Below are 16,690 nucleotides of genomic sequence, written 5' to 3' on the forward strand. Positions count from 1 at the left end.
TTTAAAACAATAAATGACTTGGTTAGTTCCCACTACTAATGGTGATGTATAGATGCTTGATATTAGTCCTAGGGCTCTTTATAACATATGCACTGGGTCTAGTCTGAAGAAGTCACTGGAATAAAAGGGTAGCCCAAGAGAGTTCCTTTGTGGTAACAAAAGAATTCTGGACCTGGATTTCAGTGATGGTCATAAGAACCTGTAATGTGGTGTCACAAAATTACATATGTACCAGGGCAAGCGCACATGAAACCTGGTGAAATCAGAGTAGGTTAGCCTGGCTAAGGTGTTGTGCCAACATTCTCTCTCTGATCTTGATGTTGCACTTCAGTTACGTGAGATGTCACCATCAGGGGAAGCTGGCTGGAAGGGACCTCTTGACTCTTTTTGCACCTACTTGTGGGTCTATGATACCTTAAAATAAAAAGTGAAGCATACCACAAGAATGGGAAGTTATACTCCATGTATGTATAATATGTAAAATATACTCTTGTCTTGTGTGTCTAAAAAGAACAAATAAAAAGTTTAAAAAAAAATTGAAGTAAAGTGTAAAAAAAGTCATTTGGAGTCCATCATGCAGGGAAATAGATTCTTGATATCTGTGGTTCTCACAAAATTTTAACATTTATATGCACTTGGTGAACCCCAGAAGCTGAAGTCTTATCTCACTGAAAGTGAGTTGGAGAGTTCCACTTGGTGTCTGTCTTACTATTAAAGGTCATATGCTTGTACAGTTTAAAAGTCAAGAGGCCGCCATTGTTACAACTCTTGGAAGACTGACCTGACTTGTCCTGTTGCCTAAAATTAAATGAATTGTGCCATTACATGAAAAGCTGCTCTCACTGGTCAATGGAGTGAACTTAAAAAAAAAAAAAAAAGTTTTGAGTTTGGCGTGTAACCATCAGTGAAACAAAATATTTGGAACATGTAGAATTTACTGGGAATTAATATAACTACTTGACATAATTAGACCAAGTTACCCAGAGTGTAAGTCTAGTCAATGAGAAAAATAATGTGTGATTACTCATAAAATAAATGTTTTAAATAGATTTTTCTTTTCCTTTACTCTCATTTTTCCTTTTTTATTTTCTCTTTTGTGTTTGCAGTTTAAATAGTTGGTGTCTTTATTTTCCTCTAGACAATTTTAGTTGAAATAATTCAGATTTAGTGAAATGATATTAGTAAAATACCAATTTTTTAAAAATCTTTATTTTTACAGACTGCATTTTGATTCACTGTACACAAGTGGGGTACAACCTTTCATTTCTATGGTTGTACACAATGTAGATTCACAGCATTCATGTAATCAAACATAAACATAGAGCAATACTGTCTGTCTCAGTCTACTCTCTGTCCTTCCCCCACCCCATCCAAAGTTCCTCCATTCTTCTCTGGCCTCCCCACCACCCTCCCCCTGTTATGTATCATTGTCCACTTATCAGAGAAAACATTTGGCCTTTGGTTTTTTGGGTTTGGCTTATTTCACTTAGCATGATATTCTCCAACTCCATCACCCATTTACCAACAAATGCCATAATTTTAGTAAAATACCAATTTTAAAGTATCTTTATTACAGTCAACCAATAGTGAGGAAAAAAGTGACCCCCAGTAAGATCAGTCAAGAAAAAGGAAATGCACAAGTAAACACTGTTAGGAATGAAAAATAGAAACAACCATTGATAGGGCAGAGATCACATAATACTACGGAAAAAATTCATGACAACAAATTTGAAAAATTAAACCTAAACTGAGAAACCTCTAGACAATGCACACTGAGTTAAAATGAAATTGCTTGAATATTTCTGTATGTTTAAAGAAAAATAAGTGAATCATTAAAAATCTTCCCCAAAACACCAGAATCAGATGATTCTGCAGATAAGTTGGCCAGACTTTGAAGATGGGAGATCACTGCTTGAAAAGAGAGGGATCACAACAGCAGAGCCCACTGTTAGGTATAAGTGTAATAAATAGAGAACGTGAGAGGACATTCCCCAATAGATCCCACAAGCAAGTGTAACTTGAAGCCTCAGGACACCTCCTGGGGTGAGTGTCCCTGGTCTCACTGTGAACACAGGCACAGGACATCCCAAGAGTACAGGGGAAAGGTAGCAGAACAGGTGAGGACACCTTCAGTCAAGGAAGCCACCTCTGAACTTCCTTACTAGGTCTGCAGCTCTGTAACCTGCCTCTTCCTTGCCTCTCGTTCTTGGAGTACTGAACTGGCCTCCAGATTGTAAAGGCAGTTAGAAGTGGTTCAAATGTGTCGTTATTAAGAATGTTGGTCATACAGTTTTTTTTATGTGTACTTATTTGGGGGCTATTGGAGCTCTTTTTTAAAAAATTCTTATTTGCTAGCTTGAAAAAAAGACAAGGGAAAATGGATAGAACTGGACACAAAATTATTTGGGGGGAGGTAGGTACTGGGGATTGAACCCAGGGGCACTTAACCACTGAGCCACATCCCAGCCCTTTTTATATTTTATTTTGAGACAGGGTCTCACTAAGTTGCTTAGGGCTTCCTTAAGTTGCTGAGGCTGGCTTTGAACTTGCGATCCTCCTGCCTCAGCCTCCCAAGTTGCTGGAATTGCAGACATGCGCCACCTTGCTTAGCTGGAGACATAATTTTGAATGAAATAAGTCAGACTCAGAAGAGTATCACATGTTTTCTCTCATATGTTGAAGCTAGATGGGAAATGCAGGAAAAAAGGGGCCATGAAGTAGAAGGGAGCCCATTAGGGTAGAAGGAGGGGCCGTAGGAAGGGAGGACAGAGGTATTTGGGAGAGATTGATCAAAGTATATTTTACGTACCTATGAATATGTCACAACAAAACCCACTATTCTGTGTAAACAATAAGCACTAATAAAAAGAAACATAAGAGACAAAACAATCAAATGTAACAGGTGAACCCTGTTAGGATCCTGATTCCAATAAAACAGATGTACAAAGATAATATCTGAGATATTTCAGGCAATTTGATGATGGATTGGGTATTGGGGGATAGTGAAGAATTGTTTTAAATTTAGGTATAATGATATAAGAAAATGTTCATTTTTGGTAGGTTTTAGTAGGTTTTAAAATTATGGTCCATATGCATAACATGAAATCTATCATTTAACAATGTTAAGTGTGCAGTTCAGTGGCATTAAATCCATCCATGCTGCTCTGCAGCAGCACCACCATCTGTCTCTAGAACTGATCTTCATACATTAAAACTCTGCAGCTATTAAATAACTCCCATTTCCTCTCCCCAGCCTCTGGCAACTCCCATTTTATTTTCTGTCTTTGTGAGTTCAGTTACTCTAGATGCCTCATTTAATCATACCATACTTGCCCATTTGTGCCTGGCTTATTTCACTGAGCATGATGTCATCCAGGTTCATCTGTGATGCAGCATGTCAGAATTTCCTTCCTTTTTAAGGCTGGCTAATATTTCATTGTTGTAAATACAATATATCACATTGTGCTTATCCTTTCTTTGGCTGATGGACAATTGAGTTGCTTTCAACTTTGGGCTTTTATGAATCATGCTATGAATGTGGGTGACAAACTGTTCAAAGACCAGCTTTCAGTTCTTTTGCAAATATATCCAGAAAGATAGGTGCTAGATGGTATGGTAATTCCATGTTTGGTATTTTGGGGAACTTCCATACTGTTTTCCACAGCAGCTAGACCATCTTGCATGCCCACCAGTCCTGCACAGGTGTTCCAGTTCTCTACCTCCTCCCCAATGCTTGTAAGGAAATGCCCTTATTTTTAATATTCAAGGTAGGACTGAGGAGAGGATTGAGGGGTCACCCACTATTTGCAGAGCAGCCATGCCCACTCATAGGACTTCAGCCTGACAGGCGGCCTGGCTGTCCTGGAGGGCTGCTGTGTGCTCTGTGACCATGCCTGTGTTTTCATGTGTGCCTGTGCAATTTCCATCATGCCTCGAAAAGGAAAGACTATGAGGAAGACAGAAAAACTAAGCACTGTGCAGTTTAGCGATTCACACACATGTGATAGAACTGTTCATTTTCTAAAGCAAGGCGACCGGAAGCACTGTTTGACACAAGGTACTTTGGGGCAGAGGCAGGATGAGACAGGGAAGGAAGGCAGGTAACAGTGGGAGTCATGTCCTAGTGCTGAAGCTCAGTGCTGGGTTCACTACAGTCATCTGCAGTATTTGGGAGTGAAGTTGAGCAGATGGTGTTTTTATGTACCTATGAACATGCCACAACAAATCCCACTACTCCGTATAAATCAGTTATGAATCTCCAGTACCCTTTTGTTTGCATAACATTACATAATTTATCTTTTTCATCTTAAACGGGTAACTTTGATTCCTTGGGGTTACAGTTCCTGCATGTTGGCCAAAGATCTGGGATTGGTCTAAAACTTCAACTGGTAGGGTCTGAAGCAAAAAGAGAAAGTGAGATTTATAAAGCCAAATGTTTTTCAATTTAGAGGGTGGTAGTATATTCTTCAGTTATGTCCTTTCTGTTTTATTTGGTGTTAAAAGGATTTCTAGAAATGAAATCATAGTTAAAAGAATGCCGTTTGTTGTTTTATTGTCCTAACAAAGGGCAAACAGAACATGTCAGTGACCTTGTGTCAGGTCATCACCATTACTTAAAAATGTTTTAACTGGTCCTTGAAATTAAATTCTAGGAACTCTTGTCTAAGAGAACGCAGCACTGTTCTGTTCGCTAGCTGCACACCAAGGATGATAAGATTTCACCGCCCATTTTGCAGGATGTGTCCTTCCAAAGCCACCTTAGAGAAAGTGTTAATTGCGGGAAGCTCAGAGGAACTAGATTCTCAAACAATAGCCAGTGGTTATCACAACTGGAGCAATTATGCCATGGGCTATTTTATGTAGAATGTTTCACTCAATCTTCAAAAGGGTTAGTCTTCCCGCTGAACTAACACTGAAACTTTTGACTAATATCATGTAAGTAAGAAAAAAAAGGGGATGAGGGAGCTGAAATTCCAATCCAGCGTTGCAGTCTTCCTTACTATCTCAGCCCCTACTTTGTTGTACGCCACATGTGGCCCCCACTGTTGATAAGATGAATACTCAGGTTACAGTTAGGTACTGAATTTCAAAACCTCGCCATCATCCTTTCCCTTCTTTTCCTATTTCCTGAACTATTTGCTGTTTAAGGAATCCATAATCCTATGACTTGAACTGCTAAGTTCATTGGAAATGTGACCCTTCTACCATTGTGGTCTTCAGATGGAGGTAGCAACCACATTGTGTTTCTTTCTTGCATCCCTCTGAGATATCAGCAAATGCACTGTGTAAAGCCAGTGACAGGCAAGAGAGTGGGAGAGAGAAAGGAGAAGTTCCGGGCGAATTTCAGCCATGGAGGCTGAGGTGTCTGACAGAGTGGGGAAAGGCGTTCAGCTCGGAGCTGAGCGACATCAAGGGGGCGTTCAGAAGACCCAGAGTAAGGGGTAGCTTGCAATCAGAGACCAAGGGGCAACAGAGATCAGGACTCTCCCCAACGAAGGATCAAAGGAAAGAATGTTCAGAATGCTTTGAGACAATGTTGTCTTGGTAGAGGAGAAATGGGAAAATGTCCTTAAAAGGCAGCGGGTTCTAGTTCACATTGTGATAAAATGAATACTTTGAACTGCGCTTCTGTTTTCTCATTTTTGGGATCTTTATCTCTTTGCATCTGTCTGTGAGCATTTGCCAGGATTCCTCCTGAGTCACACGTATTGCCTTCCAGCGTTGCACAATCCTTATCCTTAAGAATTACATGCACTCTTCCCCTTCCTAGCAGGGTCAGATGCGCCAGTTCTCTCTCCTCCTCCCTCTCTTAGCCTCTGCTGTCATCGCTTCAATTTTGGGTGATCCTGTATGATTGCAAAACAACCCCCCAAACCAAAGGGGCTAACACCAGCAGTGCATCAGCGTCCCACACAGTCCTCTGAGATAATGGGTTTCCCCGGGTGATTCTTGCTCAAGGTTTCTCCTGCAGTTGCGGTCAGACTAGAGTCATCCAAAGCTCCACTGGACTTGAGGGCCAAGATGGCCTCTTCATAACTATCGGATGTCTCTGCTGAAGTGTTTGGCAAGTAGCTAGACGATTGGTGGTGTTCTCGCTCTCTTCCCCCTCCTCTTCCCATAACCCCTTTCACTTTCCTTCCATGCACTCCTCTACATGACTAGCTTGGGCTTCCTCACAACATGGAGGTTTCTGGGTAGTCTGGCTTCCTGCTTCTTACATCGCAGCTGTCTTGCCTCACACAAGCATGGGAGGAAGTTCAAAGCTTACAACCTACCTTAGAAAGTTACTCAGCTCCACTGTTGCTGCATTCCATGGTCCAAAGCAGGTTATAGAGCCAGCCAGGAGAGGAGACCACTCAAGGACATGAATTCAGGGAGGTGTGATTTATTGGTGGGGGTGTGCCTCTCAAAAACCTGCCACCACATTTCTCATTTATTGATTTTTTTGTATCTTTCTCTAATCTTTGTAACTGAAAAGTCTTAGTTACTGTCATCTGTCTCACTTAACATCTGTATTTTTTTCTCAAACTGTTGTTGATAGTAAGAGATCGAAAGACTTCTTTGAAGTATTCCTATACATGCTCTCTAATGAATCTTAATGTATTTTCACAGAACCTCTAGCAATTAGAGAAATGCAAATCAAAAAAGTACACTGAGATTCCATATCCCTCCAGTCAGAATGGCAGTCATTAAGAATATAAGCAACAATAAATGTTGGCAAGGTTGTGGGGGAGAAGGGACTCTCATACATTGCTGGTGGGACATCAAATTGATGCAACAACTCTGGAAAGCAGTATGGAGACTCCTAGGAAAACTTGGAATGGACCCACCATTTGACCCAGTCATCCCACTCCTAGGTTTATACTCAAAGGACTTAAAATCCGCATGCTATAGTGTTGCAGCCACATCAACGTTTATAGCAGCTCAATTCACAATAGCTAAACTATGAAACCAACCTGGGTGCACAACAGATGAATGGATAAAGAAACTGTGGTATATATATATATATATACACAATGGAATATTGCTCAGCCTTAAAAACAATGAAATTATGGCATTTGCAGGTAAATGGATGGAACTGGAGAATATCATGCTAAGTAAAAGAAGGCAGTTACCCAAAACCAAAGACCAAATGTTTTCTCTGATATGCAGCTGCTAATTCACAATAAGGAAGGGTGGGTATAGAATAGTGGTATTTTGGACTAAACAGAGGATGAAGGGGTAAGAATGATAATAGAATGAATTGGACATTATTATTCTTATGTGCATATAAGCTTACATGACCTGTGTAACTGTAATCATGTACAACCAGACAAATGAGAAGTTATACTCCATTTATGTATGATGTGTCAAAATGCATTCTACTGCCATGTATAACTAATTAGAACAATTTTTTTTTTAAAAAAAAAAGAAAGAATGTATTTCCAGGTAGCAATGTTGAAATGAAGGTTCCAAAAGACCCCATAGACAAGCTCTGGGGTTTTTTTTCTTTCTTTTTTCTTTTTTTTTTTTAAATAAAGACTCTTTGGGAAATCAGATCTGATTCAATTTTTTAACCAACAGTGATAACATATCAAACTTAAAAGGCAGATCAGTTTTAGGGAAAGCGATACAGTGTTCCATGTGCGTGTCCTTGGGTGAACTCTTTAACAATATTCCTTTTCATGCTTAGCCACTAATTAGAAAACCTGCTGCCTTGGTTGGGACTGCACTGTGGTTTACTTTCTGGTTGGACCTCCTTCTACTTTACGTTCAAGTGCTTGCAGAAGCCAAAGCTTGTTCTTTTTTAACCCCCAAAATTTGAAAAAAAAGGAAATCCCACCCTTGAGGAATTGTTGCATAATTACATGTCAGTTCCGGAAGTTCTCGGTTTAAAATCTTGTCCCCAGAGATGGCTCCTCTCTCCTTAGCTTCTGCAAATGCCATCAAGGTCTCAGGTTCTTGAGAGCTGCTAGGTATTTTGATTTTTTTAAAAGATTCTGAATCCTCACAACTTTTCTTTGATAACTACAGTAAACAGCACATGAAGAGAGTAGAAAGTTCAGGGTGACAAATGATTTTATTTTTGCTTTCTCCCCACGAGCTGCCATTGAGGATGAATTCACTCATGAGGTTCCATCCGGGTTGTCACTAAGAAAAAACTGACAGGCGCAGCGGAGTAGGAGTGTTTCTTGACTCGGGGGACAGTTAGGGCTTCTGGTGGCAACAGAACCCATCTTTTTTCTTTCACGACGACTCTGAGTTAAGCCCTCAGGTTTGATATCACCACTCTCACATGGGACTTCATATAAACATTCAAATGCTGAAGCTAACTTCAAATAATAAGAATCAGTCATTGCAATTTTCTGTACTAGTTTTTCAGGTAGAAAAACAATTTTATTTTAAAAAAGTTATTTTTCTAGTTTTATTAAGGTGTAATTGACAAAGAAAAACTGTATGTATTTTAAGGGATATAACATGTTTTGATATACATTTTACACATACATTGTAAAATGATCACCACTGTCAAACTCACAAAGGTCTCTCTCACCTTTTCTTTGTGTGTGTGGTGAGAACATTTAAAGTGTATGCAATATGGTATTATTAGTCACCATGCTGTATGGTAGTTCTGTGAAATTAATGCAAAACTGACCTTCGTACCCTTGGACCAACTCACTTTTCCCAAGTCCCCACCCTCTCCTTATGCCCTAAGCCCTGGCAACCACCCTTCCACCTCTGCTTCCTTGAGCTTGACTTTCCTTCATTCCAAGCGTCAGTGAGAACATGTGGTGCTTGCCTTTCTGAGCCTGGCTTATTTCTCCCAGCATCACGTGCTCCAGGGCCATCCATATTGTCACAGAAGCACGATTTTCTTCTGTTTGAAAGGCTCAGTAGTCTTGCATTGTGCGTATGGACCACATATCCCTCCACCCAGGGAGGGAAAACTAGCTTCATTTCAAATACTTTAAAAAAAGAACTTTTAGACTCAATTGTTGCCGCCTGCAGCAACAATCCCGCGGGAAGGAATCAGAGGTGGTCTGGGAATGAACTACTTCTATTTCTGAGCTGCTTCCTTGCTTACTTGCTTGTTCGCTAGTTTATAGAGGAAGAGAGGCTTTGCTTAGAGGAAGAGAGGCTTTGAGGGGAAGAGAGGCTTTGCTTAATTTTAGAGGGTGCTACGCTTTCAGAGAGGCTACGCTTTCAGAGGTCTACTGCTTCTTAAAGGTGGGTTGCTTCTTGGAGGTGCGGTATACGGCCTACGGCCTGTGGCCTGCAGCCTACAGCCTGCAGCTTGCGTCCTGCGTCCTGGGACGCCACCCCGCCCAGGTGAAGAGAATGTCTTATATACCTAAGGCAGCCAATCAGCTTAGGATTAGCACAATTGAAGCACACCCCACAGTACCAATCAAGAAAGAATGAGGAACATCTGTTGACCACTAGTGCAGAGGAGACATTAACTAATTAGGCAAAAGGTCATAAGAGGTCACGCGCTGTATTAACACTAATTATGCGCCACCTCTTGGCTCAACACCAGCCGCCATCTTAGAGCTGCTTAAACATATCTCTGCACCTAATCCTGTTCCAAAGGTTTCTTTCAGTATAAATCATTAGAAAACAGGAAAGGACATCACTGGTGATTTCCTCACACATCCTAGTTCTGCTTGGGATCTATTCACAGATTAAATGGGGTTCCAGCAGTTGGGCAGTGCAGAAGGTCCCTCCCCTCCCTCACTCAACCCCCAGCTTCCGGCCATAGGTGGACTGCAGGGCACCATTTTCTATGAAGCTTTACCCTAACAGGAGTTTCCACTGAATAGCAGGCCGTGTTTGAGTCCCCTGGAGGCAAAGTGTGCTCTCCTGTCACCCCACCCACGCAAGTTCAATGCAGGACTACCCTGGTCATGCCAGCTGCAGAGGGTGACACGGGAACAGAACTGAGTCGGGGTGGAAAGACCTGGGAGGGCGTCGTGGTCAGGCTGGGATTTCATCCCTTCTCCTCCTTTCCCCACAAAGTCACCCACTGCCCAATTTTGCGGATGAGGAAACGCAAAGCCCAGAGTCTGAATCACTTGCTCTCAGGCAGTTTATTTTAACCAAATCCTACAAGTGTTTAAATTGACAAGAGCCCAAAAAGTGGATGTCGTCCTCAGGTGACGTGATGTCGGTAACTGGGCCTGTCTGACGGTCTGGCCGGCGTTCTTCCCTCTACCCCTCGTTGCTCGGACCGGCCGTTGGTAACTAGTAGTCCACGGATGGAGTGAGACGGGGGAGCTTTCATGAGGCGAACCTGTGGCACTTAGTCAATAACAATAGTTGTCACTCTCTCTTGTTTGATCCTATAGTGGAGTACGACAAGGAGTTCTCCCCTCGCCAGCGACACCACAAAGAGTTCAAGTTCAACCTATCCCAGATTCCTGAGGGTGAGGCTGTGACGGCTGCAGAATTCCGCATCTACAAGGACTGTGTTGTGGGCAGTTTTAAAAACCAAACTTTTCTTATCAGCATTTACCAAGTCTTACAGGAGCATCAGCACAGGTATGAAGGCTCAAGGAAGCCCAAAAGGTGGGCCTGGCCCCATTTCTCACCCTCTGTCATCACGTGACCCCAAGTGTGTCTGTGGAAGGTGCTTAGGAGTTGAGGGGCAGCCCGTGGACCTGAGGAGGTGGGTGTTCTACAGGGTACTGGTAGCTGAAAAGATTTGAAGCTGATTTTCCAAATACTTATCCTTTCCTGAGCAAACCAGCTAGGATGATTTACTAAGCACCTTTTGTGACCAGACAACTGTATATTGTATTGGGGATAAAATATTTTCCACTACTGTTTGGTCCCCACGTTGAATGATGGGCAGGGGTGGCTAAAATAAATTCACACATTAAATTTATGTGATGATGATTATAAATGATACTAATTCAGATGACAATAAGACTATTTATTTGTGCATTTAATAAACACATGTGATTACCTTTGAGTAAGTGGGTTTAATGTGTTATTTTACTATTTGGATGCAAGGGAATGATAGTTTTTTTTCTTTTTTTTCAATATGTCTATATTCTTGTTTCCTAAAATGAGTCCAGACCATTTTACAAAAAAAAGCTGCAATGACATATGTTCCTGGAAGGGCCTAATAATAAAGGAGAGCTTCCATGGAGTGATGGGTAAAGGACTTGGAAGGGCAGAAGGATAAGGTGTTACAGGGGTAGTTTAAAACTAGAGTGCACAGAAAAGCAGCTAGTGACTTTGGATTTTGCTTGGTACCTAAGGGGTCAGTCCAGGGAGAATCAGGCACAAGATGCAGAGGTTAGCATTGCTGTGTAGTTCTCAGTGTGCACAAGGTAGAAATTAAGCCAGCAATGTAATAGTCTGGCAATTATATAGTAGATTAAAAAGGTAAGAAAGGAAAACAATGTATAGGAAGCATAACCCTGCACTTACAGGCTCTCTAAGAAATTTGTCACCTTTGGTTTTATGAAATATCTCCAGATTCTTGCTTTTGGTCTTGGAAGTCTATTGACTTCCTAAGAATTTCCAAAGGTTTAGGAATGATTTTTTTTTTTTTTTTCTGAACTCATAGATCTGTGTGTGGGGCATCACAAATATGCATATTGAAATCCTCAGAAACATGAACTTGTGCTATGAAAAGTTCATTTTAGTTTTGAAAGCACCACCAGTCTTGAACCCTTGGACATATTTAAGTCTGCAGTGGGGTAAATGGAAGAAGAGGGGGTGATGCCGGGTGTCGGGAATACATCATGGTGTGGAATATACATACCGAGGGTTGTAGATGAGTTCCAAGCTGGGCCAGTTAAATAATGAGTAAAATACAGCCACTGTGGTATCTTTATGATAGATCAAAAATCAGAATGAAAGGGAAGTTTTCCAATGCCTGGTTGTCACTCCTAAATAAAAGCATATGCAGTGGCTTTGCTGTTGAGGGCTTCTTTTGGAAAGCAAATTATTCATTGCTAGATATTCATCTTTTGATACTTTGGAGAGAATTGGCACTCAGCAGTTCTCTGGAATGACTTTACCATAGATTTTTCAATCTAATTATTCCATTACATTTCTCTGGTGGGAATAACTTTTGTACTGGTACATTTTTGCCTCAGAAGTTTGTTCGGGATACATGGTTTTCTCTGTCCCGAGGGAAAAGCATTATAGTAAAAACACTAAGCTGGAAGTTTAGTGACTATGGAATTTTTCAAAATTATTATTATTATTTTTAAGAGAGCTAACAGAAACTTTGTAAGGTTTATACTGAACTCTAGCCAAAAAAGTACAGCTGCCTTATGCTGAAGATGGTGGTGACATACTTCTCGAGGCCAGCAGTGAGTTTGGAAAACAAAGTCCTGAAGGGTCCCAACCTTGGATGGCTCCCTATCAAAGCATAGAACTGTCATTTCTCTGCCTTCTAGGATAGAAGCATTTGGTGTTTGGATGTGTTTAATTTTTGAGCACAGGAGAGGGGCAATACTGGGAGAATTGGAGAATCTCATGCTTCTGAAGGGTTCCAGGTTGGCCAGATTTTCTTATCTGTGGGCGGGGAGCCCAGGCCTCCCATGGCTTCTTAATGTTCTTCCAGAGGCCTCCAGGTTTGACTGCAGGACTCCTTGTGGGGGCTGGTTTGATCTCCCCATCTGTACCGTCTTGGGGTGTCTTGGCTAAAAATCCTTTTCTAGGCTTGTCAAGAAACTTGTTTGTCTAATCTGTGTTTAAGTGAAATTTGTAACATTTGATGGATTCACTTAATTTAAGAAATGTTTGTGTTCCAACATAGTTGGCCTCCTTAGAAAGGAGTCAGGTTTTTCGATGCTGAGTCATACACTCAGCTGAGGGCAGACGTGATGTCCCGGGTTTTCTGACACAGGAGGCAGTCAGGAAACCTGGCCCAGGGAGGGTCAGGAAAGATTCTTGGAAGGTAGGACTTCACTTTGCACTGTGAAGAAACATTTGTTTTAACTGCTAAGAAGCAATTGGACCAGGTAAGTTTTTTAAAAAGTAAGTATTTGAATAGATGGTGATTTTAGTGATGCCAGGGAAGCATGTGATATTTTATTCAAAATTTGAGAATCAGCCCTTATATAGAATCTTAAATTATGGAAAGATCTGAAGGAATCCATAGATGAAAGTGAAACCAACAACTAAAAAGTCTACACTAAGTTCAAGTCCAAGTAACCCTTTGCATTTTGTTTATTTATTTTTTTAAAAATTTAACTCCATGGTATTGGGTGATATTTACATTTTAAGATGAGTTTGGTGGCTTGGGGATATGGCTCAGTGGTAGAGCATTTGCCTGGCATAGATTAGGCCCTGGATTTGATCCCCAGAACCAAAAACAACTTTGATGTCAGTGTTGATAACTATAAATCATTATGCCCTTATGATGCTGCTGATAAAATTTTGCATTATGTAGAACTAACAGTTTGGAAAAAACCTTCTCTTAAATTCTCCCGTTAGGATTTTACTGTGACTTGATAGATAGGGTAGGCTTGTCACCTTTGAGAAAATAAAGCATGGTCTGTGTGAATTTTGTCAAGGCTAAAATTATTGTCTGCGATGCTTTCTAAAAGTCACCCTGAGGACATGGGAACCATTCCAAGATAAAGGTGTGGTGCCAGAAGGGGCCAGCAGTCTCCTTATAGCAGGTCCCCACACCTCCATTTCCACATCTTCGATGTGGGCTGTCTGGAGGGCCAAGGAGGACATTCCACTGGTGGTTAAAATGCATTTATTAAAATTCAGGTCCTGGTACTTTTGGCAGTTGAGGCCTTCCGGCAGAAAACCTTTGCAATTCTTTGTTTTCTTGATCAACCATTGATCTGTTAACAATTTTTTTCTAGAGGAGGAGCATGGAGAGGAAGAAAGATTAGAATAAATTTTCCCCAACGTCTGTGTACTTTTCCTGATTCTCACACTTCTGTCCATTCGCTTCTTTCCAGTATTCTTGCGGGTGGCATCCACACTTTGCTGTCTTCACAGGGGAGGAGACTGCTCTGAACGCCTTTTGACTTTTACCCTCCTGCAATAGCATCATGGCACCATGTGGCTCCCCGTATGTTCTTATGACCTTTATTTCTATAGCATCTTTAGATTAATTTGTGCAATTTTGAGACCTTTAAAGAATATCATTTTCATCTACATTTCTTATTTGGTTAAAGGCACATCTTTACTGTTCTTAACTGAACTTTATATACTTAGAAGTCAAAAAGAATCTCTTGGAAGCTAACCAGAAGTTTTCACAGAGAGCATGCTTAGTTTCCGAATTGTGGTCCTCTTGGGATCATGAATAGGCTATACTCACCTCTGCTAGTTTTGACATTCTCTGTTCTATGTTTTGGCAGTTGTGTTGTTTTGTGGTATGTGTAGAGGTGTCTTATGGTGTCTTCTGCGTCTGTGATGACTTTTCCATGTTCTATCATGGTACAATTTTTTGAAAGACATTTAAAGGAGAACTAGTTACAGACTTAAAATATATATCCTCCTGGTATAAGCAATATCAAAACAAACACCTCTGGAAAGAAGCAGAGACGGATGGATGGATGGATGGATGGATGGATGGATGGATGGATGGATGGATGGATGGATGGATGAATGGATGTCTAGATAGACTGGTGTTCATTTATTTGGTTTTTTAAAGTTTCGTGTTTCATCCTAACTTCAGAATCCTTAGGATCTGAACAAACACATGTTAGAATCAAGGAAACAAGGCAGTGCTGCTTTAGAGTTGGTGTTCAAAATTTCGAGAAAGGTTTTCTTGGTCAACTAAGCCAACCTTAAACTGTTGGATCCCCCAGGATCAATCCTAGACTAACTTATTAACTTAATTTTTGACAAAATTCACAAACTCAGACCTATTTTACAGATAGAACATAATTTTCCTAGTAGAGAATATAATCGTGGAAGGGCAAACCATGTTTTTTCCAAAACTTCTAGCTTGGAACTCTGAACCATTCACAAAAATAAGGAATACAGGAATAAATTAAGAAAGGGGAATGAAGATGAGTTCAGGTTTGGATATGTTTGAGTCATTGTTGGAATACGCAAGAGGCAGCAAGATGTAGACACTCTGATCTCAGCAGAATGAGCAAAGCTACAGTAGAATTCTGAGACCATAAGTGAGACACTGGAGTAGATTATTAGATAGGCCAGCTGTAGGAGAATAGAAAACTTAATTGACTCAGTGCCATTTATTAAAAGTACTGGCCTTTTCCCATGTACCTCAGTGGCACCTTTATCTTATATTAGGTGATTGCGTATGTGTGGGTCTATTTCTGGGATCTTTATTTTGTTCCATTGGTTGGTTTTTTTCCTCTTGCATGAATACTGCACTGTCTTAATTCTTTTGGTTTTACAAGGAGGATTGATATCTGTTGTTTTAGTTTCTCAAATTTGTTTTTGAGACTATTTTGGATACTAATGGCCATTTATGTTGCCAGAGAAACTTGAAAATGAGTTTCTCAATTTCCATAAGAAATGAAACAAAACAAAAAACTTGCTGGGATTCTGATTAGAATTACATTAAACGTAGAGATCAATTTGAAATAATTTACATCTTATCAATATTGAGTGTTCCATTCAAGCATATAGTACTTATTGGTCTTTCTGTAATAACTTTCAATAATATATAGTTCTTTTGTGTGTGTCAAACATTTTTATTAGATTAATTTAGGTAGTAAATTTTTGATACTATTATAAATGGTATTTTTTAAAATTTCAGTTTTTTCCTTATCTAGGTAAATATATTCTCTTATATATGTATATAAAAATAGATTTTCATATATTGCTATTATATCCAGTAGCCTTGAACAATTACATGTTAATTCTAATTTTTTCTGTAAAGTCTTTTGGATTTCTATAAGTATAATCACACCACACATAAAGTTTTATTTTTTCCTTTCCAATTCCTACGTTTTTGTTTGTTTCTTTTTCTTCTTTTATTTTACTGGTTAGGATGTGCAGTACAGTGTTGAAATTCACTAAAATATACATCAGATTTCTAATCTCAGTGGGGGTGTAAATTTGCTATTACTATGAAGGATGATAATTGTAAATGTTTTTATAGATACTTGTTTAGATTCAGGAAATTATTCTCTATTCCTAGTTTTATAAGAGTTTTAATTTAAATAAGAAAAAAATGTAAAAAAAATTCTGGTGGTATTAGGGATTGAACCCAGATCCTGTGTTTGCTAGGCAAGTGCTCTGTCACTGTGCTGTATCCCTAGCCTAGGTGGAATATTGTCACATGTCTATTCTGAACCTTTGGGGATGATCATTTGATTTTTTTTCTCCTTTATAGTGTTAATATGACTACCATATTAATATTAAAAGACTATCAAATGCTAAGCCATTGTCACAACCCTGAGACAAGTTCAATTTGTGAGTTAGTATTAGTTTTATATGAGACCGATTCCAAGATAATGTCTGATTACTCCTTGGATCACCTATGGGTCTATTTCCATTATCTTTTTGTTCCCTTGATTTTATTCCTTGACATACTTGGTAACTTTATGTTTATTACAATTTGGACATTATTTAATAAAACGTTTCTAGATATTGTTACCTCCTTCTAGACTGGATTTATTGTTCTTCTGGATCTCAGATACAAAGCAGGGAAATCACCCTGTTCTTTCTGTTTCTGTGGAGGTTTCGGGGTCTGCTGTGACTCATCTGTTTCTGGTTTTCCATTTCTCCCACAGTGTAGCCCTTCAGGGTT

The 16,690-nt window shown here is 39.9% G+C and overlaps 1 protein-coding gene across 1 annotated transcript in view; it reads left to right on the forward strand.

Annotated features, from left to right (window-relative positions):
• Positions 1-16,690, forward strand: part of BMP6 (bone morphogenetic protein 6) — a 156,110-nt gene that overhangs the window by 110,799 nt on the left and 28,621 nt on the right. The window contains exon 2 of the mRNA XM_079147535.1: positions 10,323-10,515. Coding sequence (XP_079003661.1) covers positions 10,323-10,515 — 193 coding nt within the window. The remainder of the gene's footprint in view (positions 1-10,322; positions 10,516-16,690) is intronic.

This window comes from Sciurus vulgaris (genome assembly GCF_902686455.1).
Source record: "Sciurus vulgaris genome assembly, chromosome: 7".
NCBI classification, from domain to species: Eukaryota; Metazoa; Chordata; class Mammalia; order Rodentia; family Sciuridae; genus Sciurus; species Sciurus vulgaris.